General features: G+C 49.9%; 2 protein-coding genes across 3 annotated transcripts; one reads left to right on the forward strand and one right to left on the reverse strand.

Moving 5' to 3' along the window:
* The first annotated feature begins 5,382 nt into the window (after positions 1-5,382).
* On the forward strand, positions 5,383-10,469 carry TVP23A (trans-golgi network vesicle protein 23 homolog A). 2 transcript variants are annotated; one of them, XM_063314997.1, is made up of 6 exons: positions 5,383-5,499; positions 7,002-7,038; positions 7,914-8,003; positions 8,533-8,661; positions 9,260-9,391; positions 10,329-10,469. In XM_063314997.1, exons 1-6 carry the CDS (start codon positions 5,405-5,407, stop codon positions 10,386-10,388), a joined length of 543 nt encoding a protein of 180 aa, XP_063171067.1. In that variant the 5' UTR covers positions 5,383-5,404; the 3' UTR covers positions 10,389-10,469. The 2 variants fall into 2 exon arrangements, with proteins under 2 accessions (XP_063171067.1, XP_063171066.1); XM_063314996.1 differs by having other exon boundaries at positions 5,384-5,499; positions 7,002-7,146.
* A 939-nt stretch (positions 10,470-11,408) lies between these two features.
* Positions 11,409-17,853, reverse strand: NUBP1 (NUBP iron-sulfur cluster assembly factor 1, cytosolic). The gene is made up of 11 exons (XM_063314990.1): positions 17,764-17,853; positions 16,639-16,743; positions 16,219-16,352; positions 15,821-15,889; positions 15,380-15,412; positions 14,598-14,688; positions 13,974-14,128; positions 12,609-12,719; positions 12,091-12,193; positions 11,761-11,844; positions 11,409-11,542 (listed from the first exon to the last, which is right to left on the reverse strand). The coding sequence occupies exons 1-11, from the start codon at positions 17,804-17,806 to the stop codon at positions 11,490-11,492; spliced, it is 981 nt and encodes a 326-aa protein (XP_063171060.1). The 5' UTR covers positions 17,807-17,853; the 3' UTR covers positions 11,409-11,489.
* Between the last annotated feature and the right edge of the window lie 689 nt (positions 17,854-18,542).

Below are 18,542 nucleotides of genomic sequence, written 5' to 3' on the forward strand. Positions count from 1 at the left end.
CCCATGTCTTTCCCTTTTCAGATGATAATGGAAGGCAGGGTCTCCCTCTTATCCAAATGGCCAAATAGTTTGCTTTCCAATGGTGGGGAATGGAAATAATTGCCTTCTTTAAGCAAGCGCAGCTCACCTGCCTCTTCTCTTCCGCACACCCCGCCTGACGGGAGGGAGGGACACACAGAACAGGGACTCAGCCAGAGGCAGAACTCCAAGACCCCACCCCTCAACACTCAGATACAATAGGAGTGGGGACTAGCCCTTTCTTGCCCTCCTCCCTGAAAATCTGAGCCCTCTGCCAGCTTTCCGGTTTATGGCAGCTTCTCTCCAGGCTTCGGAGTCACTAGCTTTCCTTCTGCCCAAGCAACGCTATCAGCTGAACTTGCTGGCATATCCGAGGTCAACACGAGGGTGATCTTGCCCGGCCCCTCCTGAGAGTTTCCTGGGTGGCAAAGGAGGCATTTGGGTGTCTCATGGCAGGCAGCAGAGGATGGGGAAAGCCAGAAGCAGAGACTGCCCACACAATGCCATCCTGAGGCTGCAAGAGCTGAAGACTGACCTGGCAGGAAATGTTCCAACTGTCCCTTCTGCAAACAGGGTTGGATGGGGGGCTCCTGATCACAAGCCATCCTGGGTGCCACCAAGCAACCCTGGATGTGTCCAGGCTGCCAGTCTCTTTGTCTTGCTGCAGGAGGCTGACTGTAAACATGCTGGGAAAATCCCAACAAGGGAGTAACGAGGAATTTCCCTCTTATTCTGCTATGAGTGTTTTACAAATCATTTATTGAGAGCTTTCAAGGCTGGCAAGTCCCACCCTCCACTTTTTTTAGATTTTTTTTTTACCCCACCTTTATTATTTTTATAAATAACTCAAGGCAGGGAACATACCCAATACTCCTTCCTCCTCCTCTTTTCCCCACAACAACAACCCTGTGAGGTGGGTTGGGCTGAGGGAGAGGGGCTGGCCCAAGGTCACCCAGCCAGCTTTCCTGCCTAGGGCCGTACCCTTTCTTAACCTTGTTCCTTTCCTGAAAACAGGGGACTTCCTGCCTGGCAAATACCCAGGTTTTCTACTCTGCCTGACCACAAGCTCCACATTCCCTGCAGTGCCCAAGTACGTACCTCATGGCAGCCAGACCCCTCACCAGCAGACTCAAGGGTAAAATGTTCAGGACACACAGCAGGCAACTTGGTGGAGAACTCACCTACTTTCTGCCTTGCAACTAGGCAGGGCTGCAGAACCGAAAGTGATCTGCGGCAAAGTTTCATTTTCTCTCCTTAGTGATCCAGATTCTTTCAGGTCCACCCACCTACCTCATTGCAAGCAGTACAAATTTACTTCTCACACTTCCTTCCTTGTGAAAACTTTCCCTCTGTGCTTTCCACGTGCTGCTTCTCCCACCTGTTTGCACCGGACAGTTTCGCCTACCCTAGAGCCACGGTGCGGCCGGCATATGGCTGCCATGTGGACGGTTGCACCACAACTGCATCGACATCAATGCCCGTGAGAGAAAGGGGGCTGAAGCGGCCCAGATCATCTCCCAGGTCACTGTTGTGGGAACAGAAAGTCACTTTCGCCTTCCAGAGGAAACGTGGAATATTAATTAAAAGAGTCCTGGTGAGGCTTATGATGACAATTAGCTGCAGTTCTGCTCTTGGCAACCCCCAGCTGTGTCAGACTGCAATTCCCATCATTCTCAGGAGCAGCAGCGGTCACTAGTGCTGCCCTCCAGCACATCTGGGCCTTGCTGGAGAAGAGGATGCATCACCAGGGCTCAGCCTTATGGCCAGCAGGGAGGCCCCATCTGTCTGCCACTCCTCTGCCCCTCTGCCCGTCTCCCTGGGGAGGAGAAGGGGTCAGGGGTGGGCGGGGTGGCAGGCCCTTGGCCTGTACGGTCAGAAGAGCCGACCAAGAGCTTGTTTCTCAGCTTTCCCTCCTTGATACGACCTTGCCACCTCTCCTCCTGCCCCGCTGCTCTGTCCTGGAAGGAGGGCGCTTCTGATGGACACCAAGGACTGGCCCATTGCACTGCTCTCCGCCTTCCAGCTGCCAGCCCCCTCCCACCCACCCACCCGGGTGAGTTTCTGTTGACCTCCTTCTGGAGCAGCAACTCTGCGGGGCTGCGGAGCTGCTGCTTGCCTTAAGTGCTCCCTCCAGTCTGGCCAGGCTCCAAACGTCCAGTTGGACCAGCATCCGAGGCTGAGACAGAAGCCCACCCGCCTTTCCCCGCCGCTGAGCCGCTCCTGCCACGAGCCGCCGAGGAGAAGCCCCCGTCTCCAGGCAGGGGACGGAGAGGGGCTGCGGCGGCTCCCCGGGCAGTGTCCCTCCTCCTCCTCCTCCTCCTCCTCCTCCTCCTCCTGTCTTGGCAGAGACAGCAAGGCCGGGGCGGATGCGGCTCTTTGCTCTGATGCTGTGGGATGGGGGGTCTTCGGTGCCCCCCAGAGAGGGGCCCAGGATGGCTCGGAGCAGCAGCAGGAAGCAGGAGGAAAGTCTCAAACTTTCCAACAAATTCATTTAACGTTAGAGGGCCATTCATACTGAAACACTTGATGAGAGCTGCTGGTGTCCTATTCTTATCTCGCAACTGGGCCCCGTTCAAAAAGGAGTTTGTGGGTGGGTGGGGAGGTTAGCAGAGTCAGGGCCAAAAGGAAATAAATAGCTGAAGCTTCACAAACCCAGTCCAATATTTCTATTGGCCATCGCTGAGGTTCCTGTCTCAAATTAATTAAATGATTTTTTTTAATGCTTTCAAGATTTTAAAATGAGATTTCAGAATGTCCCCTGCCCTATTTGTGATGATAAATTGAAACTCAACAATAATATTTAAACCTTAGATCCAAGTAGAAACATAAGGTCAAAAAGGCAATCAGAGAGATAGATAGGATTTATCCTATTTCAGAATTAAATTAGCGTTTACTGATTTTTGAATTAAATTTAAATTCGAGTTAGATCTAAGTACCTACCTATCTATCAGACAAAGCAGCTGAAATTACCAAACTAACCTTCTGATATGGCCATTTGACTAATCAATAAAGTTATTCTTCTCCCAAACTAACCAGGAAGAAGGTGTTGCTCCGAGAATGAGGTTGGATGCACCTTACATAACTATTCCCTCCCCACCCACAAACATTCAGTGCACAGTGAACCATATTATATTTTTAACCAACCTTACCAGTCAAGTTTCTAGTGTCCAGCGAGACTGCTCCATTCTTAGCATTTTCTGTAGGATTGCCAGAAAGCTGTAAACAGGAGTGGCATGTGGAATTTGAACGCTCAGCCTGTTTTCCAAGAAGGGTCAGAGCAATCTTCCTTGCCAAATCATCAGTGTCCTTTTCATACAGTAATGTCTGATAATATTCCTTTGAAATAATTCCTTCCCCCAACATGTATTCCAGGAAAGTTTGAACCTGTGGGGCTGAAGCATTTGATAAAATCTCCCTAACCTCTGGTAAGATTTCCTTGAAAATATTCATCTTGGCAGCAGGAACGTTTGGATTACTCTGAATCAAGTATGCTGCACTTCTGTGTCTTTATGTGGCAGACCTCATCCCAAAAAGATGAAGTGAAAAAGGAAAATCATAACAATACATTTGATTTGGGGAATCATCAGTATTATTTCCTCATTTAGCTGAATGTATGAATGCAGCTTCCAAGGAAGCCTCAACAGATTCTCACTTTTTTATTTCTAAACATCGATCTCAGCAAAAATTGATCTACAGCTTGGATACTTCCTTGACTGCAGTTAATAGCAAAACAATACACCGCGGCTGTCTTTTTAAAAAATCTCCCAAGGGCGGGAAATTCACCCAAACCGTGGGTAGAGCCGGAATGAGGGTTTTGTTCAGAGGGGGTGCGAGAGAGAGCCTTGCCGGTGAAAAGGCACGTTTAATGTTGCTCAGCTGCAGAGACAGTTTGCAAACTGCCTTTGGGACCTCCCTGGGTGCGGCGAAGGCGACAGAGAACGCCTCGAGCGCAGCCCCAGGGCGAAAGACCCCCCCGCCCCTTGGCCTCGACCGGAGGGGTAATTCCGGTTGATAAGCTGGTCAAATGCAGGCCAGGTGCAAACAGACACATGCCTCCTTCACAAAGTTTGCGGAGGGGGGGGGAAGCGGGGAACCCCGTTCCCACGCTTCGCCTGAGCGGCAGCTTGTCTGGCCCGGTTTTGCATTCTAGGCTTTGCATTCTTGGCTGGATTTCGGTTGTGCGGTGTTGCATCAGCTGCTTCGCTTTCCCTGAGGGCGGCCTGCTTTGCAACGGGGAAAAAACTCCTCGGGCAGAAATGAATGATGAAGGTTAATAGAAAACCTCACTGAACGGGCGGCGGATGGACCGGAGCAAGTGCAATAGTCCGACAATGGGGGCCCGAAAGGGCCGGCCCAAACCCATTCAGGGTCGGGGACTTCGGTCCATCGGGTCCATCGCCCCGAGGCTCCCCGGTCTCCCAAAACCAGGCGGCCCTCCGCCTCCCGGCCGCACCGGCCCCTTGCTGCCTGGCGGCATCCCGCTCCGGTTGCCATAGCAACGGGCGGGAGGCGGCAGGCAGGGGGATCCGGCATCACATCCGCAGAGGCCAGAGGAGGAAGAGGAGGAGGCCGAGCCGAGATGAAGCAGGTGGGGGAGAAGGTGAAGCGGAGGGGGAGGAAACCGAGTATTATGGGCTGGCTCTGGGCCTGCAGGATGCCTGGGTGTTGGGGCAAATGGCCCGTGTGTCTGTGTGTAAGCAGGGGTACCAGGGAGAGAGCTTTCCGCTTTCCACTGTCCCGCCCGAAGGGGGCCTGGGAGAGTCTTCAGCATCCAGCGCGCAGGAACAGGACCACAGAGACAAAATAGATAATGTGGCAACCAGGTCTGGGATTAGCTTATTTTGAAAGGAATCCTATTTCTGGAGGAAGGCCTTGAGCATGGATGCCTGTGCGTGCATGCCATTTCTGCCAAAGAAAGGGAGGGGGTCCCTCTGCTTCACGAGCACACAATGAACCAGCTCAGCCATTCAGCAAAAGCAGCCGCTTCCATGCTTGGCAAGACTGGGAAGAGGCGGCGGCTCCACGCATGTAGGCAGCCAGCTGGAGAGGCCTGGCAGGAAAAGAGGGGAAGAAACCCCAGGTGGGGGCCAGGCACAGCCCCAGGAAAGTCCTGAAAAGCTATCTGGTAAAATTCAGACAGGAGAAGGGCAGGAGGGGAGCCGAAGGGGTTCTCCGCCAGTCTCAGACTGAAGGACAGAGCGTCGGGGAGGGTCGGGGAGGGTCGAGGCTCTTTGGGGATGGAAAGAGGCCTGGTCTTGGCTGCTGCCAGTCCAGAGTCTTCAGGACTGGCTTTCCCTCTGCTGTGGCCAAGCAGAGGAGGAGAACGTTTCATTATGCCTTTCCTTTAATGCATTTCTGTGCTTGTTTCTGTGTGTGATGCTCACGGATGGTCCATCCTTTCCAGACCTTAGATGACACAGAAGATGTGTCCCTGGACTTTGGAAATGAAGAGGAGCTGGCCTTAAGAAAAGGAAAAGTCAGGTAAACAGAGTGGAAAGGGTGCCTCTTCTAAGACCATGCCATCGCCTCCAGCAGTTCTTACCCGTTTTGGAAACGTACCTATTTTTGATGCATGATGCATGCGTGTGCACAAACACACACACAGAACGCTAACTTCTTTTTGAGTTTCTGCTTGATTAGTCGAGGTTGTTTTTTTCTGCCCAGTTGACTTTGGGGCTCATTTGGTAGAAAGCAGTGTTAGAATTCATGCTTTATTTTGTTGTTACAGCATTGTATTGCCATTTTTATGGAAGCTGACCTAAGCCTTTGGCATTCCTGGCATTTACTAAACAGATTTGCCAAATTAATTAGCTGCCCAGAGTCATGGAGAGTTGGGCGGCATACAAGTTTAACGAAGTATTGTTATTGTTATTATTGGAATATAGGACAGCAGCCTAGACATTTTGGATTTGCTTTTAAAATGATCTGATTAATTAAATACTGTGACCTTATTTGGGCCCAGAACTGTCCAAAAGAGTGTTCTTTTACTGAAACGTACATGTACAAATAAAATATTTCTCCTTGCTCCTTGTAAAATATCAGCTCCTTGTGCTAATAGCTATGTGAATAGCTATTATCAGCCCATATACCCGGTTGGACTTTCTTCCCAATCTCAGAATATATCCCAAGGTCCTGCCAACTGTTGCAGCAGAGCTTCACCAGAAAGTCAGCCCTCAACAGTGTTCCCATGGCCAGCCAGCTCTCTCTGATCCTCACCCTCACCCAGGGGAGCCCGTAGTGAAAGTAGCAAAGAAATTCTGCATTAAACAAATGTTAAAAACAGGACAGGACACCTGTTTTCCAAACTTTTGTGGAAAGATGATAACCATAACAGCAATAACAATAACGTTACTACCATTGAAGCTAAAAATGGTCCCCTCTTGTGTGACTTTTCCGTATCTACTGAATTCTGCAGTAGGAAAGCTGCAGGGCCATCTGTTCAAAACCTGTCTGGACAGAAGCTACAGAGCTCTGAGGACATGAAAAGCCAGGGCCTGCTCCTTTGGACCTGTGCCCAACCTTTTGCTTCTTAAAAGGCGTCCCAAGGGCCTTCACTATGAGAAGGCTGTTAGACAGACCTCCCTGCTCTGAGGCATCCTGGGGTGGGTGAAGAACCACGCTGTCTTGCTCCCTCTCCTCTGATCAATTTCATAGACCACACCGAGGACCTCTTCTCCCATGCTTTCCTGAGGTTCTTCCTTGTTGTGGTTGGTGTCAGAGGGTCTGGAGCTGGAGGTGACATGGAAAGTTGAGCCAGACCTTTCTTGTGCCACATAAGGATGTGCGCGTGCGCATGCGTGCTTGGGGAGAAGCTTCCAGCCCTTATGGAGCTCCTGTTTTCCAGGCAGAACTTCCGGCCCCGATCCAGGCACTGCTGGGAAAGACCCCTCTGAAACTCTGGGGAGCAGCCACAAGGTTGGGCTGGGGGGCCAAGAATCAGTTGGGAGAAGCAGCTGCCTATCTTCTGGACTGTTCCCTCCTAGGTACCCGCTGGCCACCTTCTTCCATCTCTTCTTCCGTGTGAGTGCCATCATGACCTACCTCTTCTGTGACTGGTTCAGCAAAAGCTTCATTGCCTGCTTCCTCATCATCCTCCTCCTCCTCTCCTTCGACTTCTGGTCTGTGAAGGTAGGCCTGCTTTTGGCCTCTCCCCAAAGGCGCTGCCGGGCCGCCTCACTCTGCTGTGCCCTTAAACGTGGCAGCTAGCAAGGCCAGGGAACCTCATTATCCCCAGCTACCCAGAGTCAGAGCTGGTCAGCTCCCTTCCATTTCATTTTCTCTACCTCCGTGTAAGAAAACTGAATTCCATTGGCATGCAGATAAAAGCACTGTTGAGGAAGCAAATGTTGTAATTGCTTCATTGGATACGAATCTGCATTTAACAAGCACCAGTTATGGAAGAGGCCATTTCCTCTCCTAGATAAAAAGGGAGGCGGCCTCTTGAAGGATGGTGCGCTGGTCATCACCAGCTGTTTAAGTGGACTAAGACAGGGCCAAGCATCCTGAGAAATGGATTTAAATGCCAGAGTTGCAGCAAATGCAAAAAAGGAGAAATCTTCCTCCGTAGATTGCCATATCCAGTGAACCCGGGGCCTGCCAGACTGTGGGCCATCAACTCTCTTAACCACAGCAAGCAAAGTCATCGTGTTGCGGTACCAGCCCTTGATGGGGGGGTCTGATGGGCAAGCGATGATCGACTTTTCCAAATTATGGGGCAGGGACTCTTAACCCATGGAGAATGGAGAGATGCGGGTTCTGGTGGACCCAGCCTGGTTTAGCTAAGCTGTGAGGGCCTCCTACATTTCTGCAGTTCAAAAAAAAAAAATCAAAACTGATGTCTTTGTTCAACATGGTCTCTCTCTAAAGTGTATGTTGGTTTTTATCTGTGCCATTAGAATGTCACTGGAAGACTGCTAGTTGGTTTGCGATGGTGGAATCAGATTGACGAGGATGGGAAAAGCCACTGGGTGTTTGAAGCAAAGAAGGTAGCCCTTTACGGTACCCTAATTTCCCTCTCCAAGACATGAACCTTTTGATCCATTTATGAAGTGGAGCCATTTGCTATTTAGATGCAAGAGGGAGAGAGGAGTTTGGAAAGAGGCCTTTCTCCCTTGTGGTATATCAGCATCTTCTTTCCAGCCTGGGGGCAGTGAGATGTTGGAATGTAGCCCTCGTAATCCCCAGCTAACATGACCATGATAGTTGGGAACGAGAGGACGTGCAGTTTCCTCCCTGGAAAAGGGTGGTCTAAAAGCTTCCCGTGCTTTGGAGCTCCTAACATTTCAAAGAGATTTAGAAATTAAGTTTTGTCTACTGGACCATACAGTGACAATTGAAACATCACATTTTGAGGAAGTTTGCTGCCTGGCATGAAGAAGTGAATCTGTTTTTTCTTAAAATTAGACTGTATCTGTTCCCATTTCTGATTAATTGTTTTGTTTTGCATAGATGTGAGCTGAGAGCAACGCTCACGTGCAAACGCTTTAAAATAATTCGCTTTTTCCTTCTTTTAAGGGCCTGTCTACTGTAGCTTCCCCCACTGAAGTGGAAGCGCGGATCTTCTGGCTTGGGCTGATCATCTGTCCTGCTATCTGGACCCTTTTCTTTTTTAGCACCTTATTCTCTTTGAAGTTGAAATGGCTGGTAAGGGCTGGCCAACACTTGGCAGAAGGGAGTCCCCCAGGACTTAGAGAATGTTAAGCAGCCCTTCAGAATGTGGCACTTTTGCCCAAATGTTTGGCAACCGTTGCCAGGTATTTTGTGAACGGGTGGAGATGAAGCAAAGCCTGCATCAGAGGCTGCTTAGGGCCTTGTATGGTGGAGGGCCGTCTTGGTGGGACATAACACATGCTAAAACAATTCCCTGGGTGAGGAGGTGGGAAGAGCTCTGTCCTCCTGCTCTTCTGGGTGGCCTTTGACAAAACCCTTGTTTTGACTCCTGCAAATCTTACTCAACCACCTTCCTGAAATCCTCTGCTTTCAGGAAGAGCATTGCACCCTTAAAGGACAGAAACTTAAAAAGACCCTCGGGTTCTCAGGAACATGAATTTGTAACAGAACAACCTTGTGTAGAAAAAGACTGTAAGAACTTTCTGAAAGTCATCCTCATCCACCTAGCCATCCAGTTTATTGAGTGAGGGGTCCTCTCCCAAGCCACATCGGGGGTTTTCTGTTTCCTGAGGCTTTGAAGTCTCTAGAAATCTGCCTCTTGGCCTGCTGCTCTTAACGCTTTGTGTTCCAGGCACTGGTGATAACTGGCATCTGTCTCCAAACGGCTAACCTTTATGGCTACGTCCACTGTAAACTAGGGGGAACCACGCAAACCATCTGCAAAGTCACCACGCGCTTCCCAGCGCAGGAGATCTTCCAAACGGTGAGCTGGAGAGCCTGTTGTCCAACTTCAGGTGAACTTCGGGGTGAAGCATAAATGGGGAAGAGTGGAAATATAGGTGGCTTTTTATATAGAGGGGCAACTTAATGGGCAGAAAAGGAGAGACCCTCTCCCCATTTCAGCTCTATTAATCACCAAAGGACACCCAAAGTTCTCTGCATGGCCTCAGCATCCAGAAGCATCTGATGGGCCAAAGGAGCTTTGGAGATGGTTCGGGGCAACAGATAGGAAAGCTACTGCACAAACAGTCCCGCTGCGCCGCAACGCCCATCTCCACCCGGCCTGAACGATGGGAACCAGCGTGGGGAAGCCTGGAGCAGGCCTTCCTCTGCCCTTAGCGTGCAAGGTTTTCTCCAGCCCTCCAGCTGTGAACCTGATAGGCTTGCCAGCTCAGTACTGATGGGTGTCTGACGGGACCTGCTCCTTCCAGGAAGGCACGCAACATCCTAAGCCTCCCCTTCTAAAATGGCAAAGGGGAGTGGGGGACTTACAAAACAGGAAGCAGCCTCTCTTTCTTGGGTAAGAATTCTGACTTCAATGCTGCCCATATCCCTTTTTTTTTTGAAAGCAGATCCAACATAATTCCAATGTAGACTCTTCTCTGGGGGAAGGAAGGGGAGGAGAAACCCTTTCTGAAGCTCTTGCATCTTTCCTAGACAAGGAACCAGAATAGGAAGTAGAGAAAGTGCTAGGCTGTAGGATGCAGCCTCAGGAGGAAGCGAAGTCATTGGGTGCAACAGAAGGGAGAGGGCTAAAGTGAACCAGAATTGCTCCTCAGGGGATCCTGGCAACGACAGGGTTAGCCAGCGCAGGCCTGGATTCTGCTCACAGGGATGTAACGCATCTGCAAAGGCGGCTGAAGTCGGTTTGCTTGGTTTTCCACCTCTTTGGCACAAGCCTTGTTTTATTTCTACTGCAGGAATCATCGGAGGAGTGTCAGAAAAAGGTCCTGAAGCATCTAGGGACGCAAAGCCATTAAAACAAGGACGTCTGGGAAGTCCCTGGTTTCTGCGTTAAACCCAGACAGGCTGCACTTCACTTTAGAAGGGCCAACGCAGCAGCAGCAGCTTCCTCCTCGCTTCACATCCCACACGACGCTTTCTGGCGTTAGTCTGTCCCTAGGGAGCCGTCCTGGCCCCTTCCTCTGCTGGAGCATCTGGCACGCTGATGCCGACCTCCAAGCTCTGATCCCTAGCAGGAATTTTGGCTTCTCAGGTTGCAAGGAAGGAAGGGATACCCCTTTCTCTCCCCGCAACTGCAGAGGCGTTCCCCTGTAGCCTCCCCGCACAATGGCTTTAGATGCTCCCGCGCAGAACAGTAGGCCTCCAGCAGGCCTGGCCCAAAAGCTCAGCCCAGCTCAGGTTTCGTTACATGCCATGCCAGCATCTATGGGTGGCTTTCCGTGGCTCTCCAGCAGGGAGTGTGTGCGCACACGCACGCACACATTTTTTAAAATCCCCAGTACACCTGTGGGGGATGTTGGGGGCACCAACCAGTCCCCTATCTTGCAAATCTCTCCCTGGGAAGCAGCGAGGGGCATGACGGGGGGACCCTGCCCACAACCTTTGTCTTCTCTCTGCTTTCTGCAAGAACATTTGATCTGAGCAGCAGATGGGGAAATGAAACAGCGAGCCGTCTGCTTGTAACTGAACAGACACAAACAGAAGACGAGTTATTTTTATTTGTGGTCTTAAAAGAACTAATATGGTATCTCTGAAGAACAGAACCCTGTCATTATCACCCTTCTAAAACACCTGAAGGATAAGACTAAAACAAGATCTATAGAACCGACTTAAAGCAGTCCTAAAATAGGAAAAAAAAGATGTGTCTCTCTCAATAAAAGCCACCTCAACCTCTGAACATGTCTCCAATGGCTGATAATAGTTATTAAGGGAAGTTCTCAAATCACGATAAGCAGATCTGCTCCTAGGAACAAAATTGAGCCTGTTTTGGAAAATTTAGAAGCTCTGTCCTCAGAAAAACATCTCTGATGGGCAAGTTTATTCAAAGGTATTTATTTGCACATGCCTAGTTGTGCACCTATATAGATATGCATAAATGATCCATGTTTATTTGCTACTCAAATGGTTTTTTCTTCCGGTGGGGTGTTCCGGTTACAGTAGTCCTGGATCCCTGCAAAAAGACCCAGAGCAAGAATTAGACTGAGATGTCTCCCCTTTAGTGGTGCCCCAGCCCCCATGCACAAATGCCACGCAGTGGCTCTGAGGCAAAAGAGGCAAACGCCACTGAACACATCTCGGGGGGGCCATGGGGAGTTGTTCTCCATGCAATGTGAAGAAGGGGAGGCCGGAAGAAGTGCTTGGATGGACCCTCCGAGGGGCTGAACTCACTTTGGATAATGTTCCTGAAGGACAGGGTGGCTGGAGAATTTGGTGCTTCAGATAAGAAAGGGTGTCCCATGTCACAACTTTTTCCTGCTCGAGTAAAGGGGAAATGGGAAGAGGCGAATTCAGTCACGTGAGCAAAAAAGAGAAACACGAACCCCTCTCTTCAGTACCCCACCACGTTGCCACGTTAAGGAAGAGGGACTCGTGCTGTCAAACTGCTTGGTCTGGTGGCCAATCTGAGCAACCGTTAAAGCCGCCTGGATTTCACGGGGTCTCCCTGAAGCTCTTGGGCTTTTGAGCAAAGACAAAAAGTGCTCCTGCAGGTCACCTTACCTATCTGAGGATCGAGAGGCACTTTTCCCAGGAGAGGCACATTGAAGGTGTGGCACATCATCTCTGCACCCCCAGTTGTGGGAGGAAATATTTGGGACTCTTTCTGGAAAAGGGGAAATCGTCAAACAGGCTCTGAGTTGTACCAGAAATGGGGCCTGGGGCCTGAATGTTTGTGCCATGGAGAGGACTCTTTCACTACAGCCTGGAGCAGTGAAACTGAGCCTGTGGCACCCTCCCAAGCAGGGAACCCGCCCTCCCCCGGCCAGCTGCTCAGGGCTGGGGAGAAGGCATCGGCCTCAGTTGCAGGGGCCCGGGAGAGAGAAATGGGAAAACGAATTGAAAGCTTGGCTGAATGCAGAAGCTCCCTGGAATTAATATGACAGCCATTTTGGCAGCACCAGGGAGAAGGGGAGAGGAAATCCTAATGACCAAGCGGGGAAATCACAGAATCTCACCATAAGAGGGCTTGACTCAGCAGGAATAACGGTCATACTTAAAAAGGATTTCTAAAACGATACCTTACATTTTGGGCATACGAAGCTGCTCATATTTTCAACAACTCCAATGATGGGTAGCTTCACCTTACGGCAGAAGTTGATCTCTTTTCGAACATCCTGAAGCGCCACTTCCTACATGAAAGGGAAAAAAAAATCCCAGCTGAACATTAGTTTGGACCTCCTGCACCGGAGAACTCCCCCTGAAGAGCAGAAGCGGCCCACCGACCCCCTGCCCTTAATCTTCGGCTCAGCCGTCCTGGAAGCATCGCTGGGTGAACCCGCACGTGCACATCCATCTCCCGCTCTTGCTGCCTGCAGCCTTCCCTCCTCACGTGACCTCTGCCTCACTGATGCAGTGGCTCTCCCCAGCATTGTTTCTGAAATTCTTGGCATTTCTACTCTTCTTTCAAACAGGTTCGTTCGCTTTCCACTAGCTTCTTCCTGTTCTGATTGCGCTGCCCGCTTATAAGGAAAAAATGGGGCAGCTGTGGGGTCTTAATCAGAAGGCCATGCTGATTAAAATAAAGGTCTGTTTCCTGCAGTGTGCATCTGGTAGGCCTCAAGAGGCATTCTGCACTATTTATTTACCCTGTTACAAATACGAACCTTTAATTCTGAACGTTAATATTCCAAGTGTTCACAGCTAGCGCTCCTCCAGGCAAAGTCCAGAAGAGTTTCCCCAGATTAAAGCAGCTCTATCACTGCTACTGAACCAGCCCACGAGGTTCTAGAGTCACCCTACGATCATCACAAACTACCAGCAGCCATGAAAAGAAAATTATGAGCTGCTACGCAGAGCTCGGGCCACCCGAGGGAGACGGTTCCACCATCACGGGGTCAAACTAAAGGTTCTGTACTTGGGGCAGTGAGGTTTTCACAAGTTAAGTAAGCGGAACTAGAAATCTTTGGTGGGCCTGGAAGGGCAAGAGGGCCCCGTATCATGGGGACACTTCCTACAATGAACTGATCTACAGCCATCCACTGAAAAAAAAAAAAAAAAAACTAGAAAAAAAATACTTTCTTCCAGAAACCAATAAAAATGGAAAACCACTTGGAGATCAGCATTTTTCCATATTAAGAAAATATAATCAGCACTATTACCTTGTAAGAAGAGCTTGTACAACTACCTCCAAAGGTGAAATGGAATAACTTAGCAACGGAAGTTCTATTTCTAACAGCAAAGTTTGAAATTTTTCTAATTCTTTGTCATCTCAAGCTGCATGTGACACCTCCCAATTATAAACAACTGAAATCAAAGCAGCTAGTCCTGTTGAGAATTCCAAAACGGGGTTGCAAGATTAGCCGAGCTGGCCTCGTGCTCATCTATATTTTTACAGGCCAACCAAACTGCAGCTTTAGTTCCATTGCTAGAGTTTTGTATCTTGCCTGGGGGGTGGTGATGATCACTGCCCCATCTATTCTGGCACTGCTGAGAAATTGTACTATTGATAAATGTTCATCTGATGTTCCTGGAGGGGTATCCACAATCAGGTAGTCAATTTCACCCCAGTCCACATCGCGAAGAAACTGCTTAATCATCCCTAAAAAGAGAAAATGTATCATTCATGTCTGAAGAACTGAGCAATCACCATATCCATTAAGCAAGTTAAATCATGACTAACCCTTACAACCTCCACAAGGTTTGTCTGAAAACGGAGTTATGGTGCATGACTTTAAGCAGGTATATAAACTACTTATTACAAGGTGAAAATTTTATTTATATATATTAAAAATAAAAATATATAAAGGGAGAAAGTGGGTGTTGTGGGGGGCTAAAATTTACCCGTCACCCACATCAAACATGTCTCTATGCTGCAATGTGTGTATTTTTCTTAATTCATTTTCACATGGCCACTAGACAAGAGAAATATTATCAACTAGTTATCAAGCTCTGTAATTAAAGGTTTAGTTAAAATTGAAACCTGTGGAAGTCCCAGAAACGGAGAAGCAACTGCCATTCACATACAGTTCAGCAGCTGACATTTTATGTAGGTGTCAAGAGAGACAAACCATTTTTTTTCGGTCCTCTCCAAATGACAGCATCATCAGGGCTGCTCAACAGGAATCCCACTGACATCACACCTAGGTTTTCTTCAACATACTAGAAGACAGAAGCACACACACAATTGACAAAATAAAAAATCTTGAACGTATTATGATTTCTGGACATGAAGCAGCTGTCACCTTATCACTCCTAGTATAGGTAAAGGTAAAGGTTTCCCTTGACATGAAGTCCTGTCGTGTCCGACTCTAGGGGGCAGTGCTCATCTCCATTTCAAAGCCAAAGAGCCAGCGTTTGTCTGTAGACACTTCCTCCGTGGTCATGTGGCCAGCATGACTACACGGAACGCCATTACCTGCCCGCCGAAGCGGTACCTATTAATTGACTCACATTTGCATGTTTTCGAACTGCTAGGCTGGCAGGAGCTGGGACTAGCAATGGGAGCATACCCCGTCACGCAGATTCGAACTGCTGACCTTCCGATTGGCAAGCTCAGCAGCTCAGCGGTTTAACCCGCAGCGCCACTGCATCCCTTTATCATTCCTAGAGTTCAAAAATAAACCATCCCCATATCTAGAGCCCAAACTTTTTCAAAAACAAATAAATGTGTACTCAAGCAGTAAGCTAGCACAGGGGACTTCAGCACCCAAAATAGGGGAACGCAGGGGAGGCCATCTAACGTCCACCCTTTTGCGAATGAAATGTAGTTGCATTTTCTTCTGTCTGGAAGTGGCAATCGGCAGAAAGGAGTACTCATACAGCTTTCTAAAAAACAGCAACAGCAGCTCACCACTGGAGACCACCCTGATCCACTTTGATGGACCTGAAAAGGAGGTTTCAAAATGTTAATATGTGCATAGCACTCAGCATCACCATAATTTGCTGTTGTGCTAAATCTGTAATTCAAAGTGACAGGTGACCTAAGAAATGCTACTGACAAAATTCATGTAGTTAGATAAAAATCAACATATAAACTCCACAAGACTAGATGTTAGTAAGAGACTGATGATCTACAAGCATCACCCCAGATCAGGGGAGAGGAGCACAGGCAACCCATTGTAGAAACACGCAAGATCTTTTAAGTACATCTTAGTATTAGTTTCCAAACAAGGCTGGTGCCCACTTTGCAGAACCACTGAACCAAAAGTAAAGAGTGTCCATGTTATTTTATTCTTGTATAGAGAGCTTTGTTAAAAAAAGGCTGCAGGGCACAAGACATACAAAGCCACACCTGTTCTCCCTCGAGGCCCATGATTTTCGGGATGGATGGTCCACAAATGTCAATGTCCAGCACAGCAATCTGGGGTGGGAAGAGAGAGTCAGGGTTTGCAATGTTACTTTCAAAGCTACCACAAAAATGCGTATGGATTGTTGCAACCCTTTCACTGATCAGAAGGATGGCTTCAGGAAAGGACATAATAAAAAAATTATTGCTTCACCCAAGAAGACAGAAAACCAGATTAAAAACAGCTTTCCTTTATCCTATGTGCTATCGAGCAACATTATTTATGTAGCTGGTCTTCCTCAAGAGGCCATCACAGAGAAATGGCTTGCTTCTCCTTGTCTCCATGGTCATGGCCACCATTTACAACAAGCTTTAGGGAAGAGCATTATGCGGAAGACACTCACCTGTGTAGTTTCATCCTCCGCTAAGCCGTGGGCCAAGAGAGCAGTGAATGTGCTCTTACCCACGCCTCCTTTCCCAGAAAGCACCAGGAGCTTGTGCTTCACTGTTTTCATTTTCTCCTTGATTTCCTCAATAGCTTCACGGAGGAGAAAAAAAACAGAAAATGCTTTAATAAAACATATTTGTATCCGAGGATGGAGAGTCAGGTATGACACACAACAGTGCCTTCCTGTCATGGCTGAGAGACCCTTCAACAGGCCTAGCCCCTAGCCTGCCATTGAGCTTTGCCTCCGCCTCTTAAGCTCCCACCCCACACACAGCTCCGAGGCACGTGCAGAAAGCCGTTCTGGAAACGCTGGAGGCTGCCAATCCCAGGCCCCAGCCCCAGCCCATTTCCCCATACTCAGTTGCATCACACGTACCTGGGTCAGGGCCGGCAAGTTGCCCTGAGGAACACAAGCCCTGGTTGGGGCATCCTTGGCAGGCATCTGCCTTGCCCGCCTCATCGCTGCCAGTGCCTGGACAGTCTGAGGGGGACATGAAAAAGGAGAATGTTCACACTGGAGGAAGAGGAGGAGCCCCAGGTGGATATGGTGGCAGCTGCCTGGGGTTGAAAAGTTACCATGGTTTTCAATAGGACAGGGGAAAAGAGTCCAGAAGAGAAAAAGGCTGGGTGCTGAAAGATGGGGGAGGGGGGGAACTGGTGAGGAAAAGGGAGCCTGCTGAGGTCCACATTCAAGCAGCACTAGCAGGTGGCTGTCCAGCCTGGTTTGAAACTTCCATGGAAGGGGACCCCCCTTTTCTCTGGAAGGACAGAGGACCCGCTCTGCGAGGCCCTTCAAGGACCTCAAAAATGCCATCCTATTACACCCCCCCACTGCCTTATGTTTAAAGGTAAACCTTCCTTCTATCCCCATCTTCCCCCTCCGAGACTCCAACGGCCCCACCCTTTCAAAGGGCCCGGAAGCCCCGGCTCTTCGCCCAGGGCTTTGGTGAGGGAGACTGAAGTCCCTGTTCCTTCTTTGTTCCCACCCACCTGTGTCACTTCTGCCAACTTTGTTCTTTCCTTGTTTTTTAAACGTTTTCAACAATTTGTAAACTGCCTAGAGTTGCTGGGAATCACGCAGCATATGAATTTAATTATTAGATTTTAATCCCACTTTTTATTTATACACACACAAACACGTATTTAAAATTCAAGGCTGCAGATGTTACTGTTATTGGCTCTCCGGTTGTTAGTGTTGTTTTGTTGTTATTCCTGCTTCGAGGGCAGGGCCCAGATCTGGACACGGGACTTGAGGTGGGGCCGGACCAAGGCTGAAAAGGGGGCCCCCCCCTCACTTGGCAGCCCCGCCTCAAGGCCTTTTTCAGGGGCACCGATACAAGCCGGGGATCCTGGAGGCTCCCAGCCCGCCACAAGGCCCGAGCGAGGGGCTGGTTCAGAGCGGCGGCGCGTCCCCCATCAGCCCAGCGCCGCTTCTCGCTTCTTCCAGGCTAGGCCGACTTTGGAAGGCAGTCGCGGCCCGGCGGCCCTCCTCCCTCCTCACCGTGAGGGCGGGCGTCGAGGGCAGGCCCGCTTCCCTCTGCCATGGCGGAGCCGCCGTCAGAAAGAGCGACCACCCACTTCCGGTCGAGGGTTGGAGGGACATCAATATCGCTCCCCGGCGGTGCACCCGAAAGAAATCCTCCCCCGGAAAATGGGAACGGATGATGATGTTCCGGGCTAGAGCGCGGGGAGAGGCTGGCTAGGTCGAGGGAGGAAAGGGCGGGGCGGGTGGTGGGCGGGTGGTGGGCGGGGCCTGGCCGCCCGCGCGGGTGCGCCTGCGCTTCCCCGGCGGGCCCGGGCACGTGACGCCGCCTGGCGCTTCCGATTGGTGCTTCGGGGCTCCTCCCCCGAGGTTTGAGTCCCTCCCCCGGAGGAAAGCGGAGCGGGAGGCACCTACGTGATCCCGCAGTCGCGCCCGCGCCTTCGTGGGCGCTTGAGGCGGGGTGGACGGTGTTGTGGCGCGGCCCTCCTGTCCCCTTCTCCAGCTCGCCCCGTTTGGAAAATGGGAAAAAAATAATAATTGGGCTCGTTTCACCCGCGTTAAAAAAAAAAAGCGGTTGCTTACAACCAAATGGGCTTGCCTGTGCAAAGGCGCCAAAGAAAGGGGTAAAGAGGCCTGTGAGCGCTTTTAACCGAAAGAGGGTCTTCCTAGTTACTTTTTTTTCTTTTTAGGAAAATAAGGCACCCTAGGAAATAATCCCTTTTTAGGCTTGTCGTGGCTGTGCTCCCCCCACCCCCGTTGCACTAAGTTGCGGTTCCTTTGCCAAACCGAGGCGTGTT

The sequence above is a fragment of the Candoia aspera genome, chromosome 14, assembly GCF_035149785.1.
Source record: "Candoia aspera isolate rCanAsp1 chromosome 14, rCanAsp1.hap2, whole genome shotgun sequence".
Classification (NCBI taxonomy): Eukaryota; Metazoa; Chordata; class Lepidosauria; order Squamata; family Boidae; genus Candoia; species Candoia aspera.

What these genes read in the sequence shown, in the direction of transcription:
- TVP23A (XM_063314996.1), top strand. Translation starts at nt 5,405, where the DNA reads ATGGTCCATCCTTTCCAGACCTTAGATGACACAGAAGATGTGTCCCTG. An exon ending in GGGTGTTTGAAGCAAAGAAG is followed by an intron (nt 8,004 to 8,532) that starts GTAGCCCTTTAC and finishes CCTTCTTTTAAG; the next exon opens with GGCCTGTCTACTGTAGCTTC. An exon ending in CGCAGGAGATCTTCCAAACG is followed by an intron (nt 9,392 to 10,328) that starts GTGAGCTGGAGA and finishes TTTCTACTGCAG; the next exon opens with GAATCATCGGAGGAGTGTCA.
- NUBP1 (XM_063314990.1), bottom strand. Translation starts at nt 17,806, where the DNA reads ATGGCAGAGGGAAGCGGGCCTGCCCTCGACGCCCGCCCTCACG. An exon ending in CGGAGGATGAAACTACACAG is followed by an intron (nt 15,890 to 16,218) that starts GTGAGTGTCTTC and finishes TTCCCACCCCAG; the next exon opens with ATTGCTGTGCTGGACATTGA. An exon ending in GATCAGGGTGGTCTCCAGTG is followed by an intron (nt 14,689 to 15,379) that starts GTGAGCTGCTGT and finishes TCTGTCTTCTAG; the next exon opens with TATGTTGAAGAAAACCTAGG.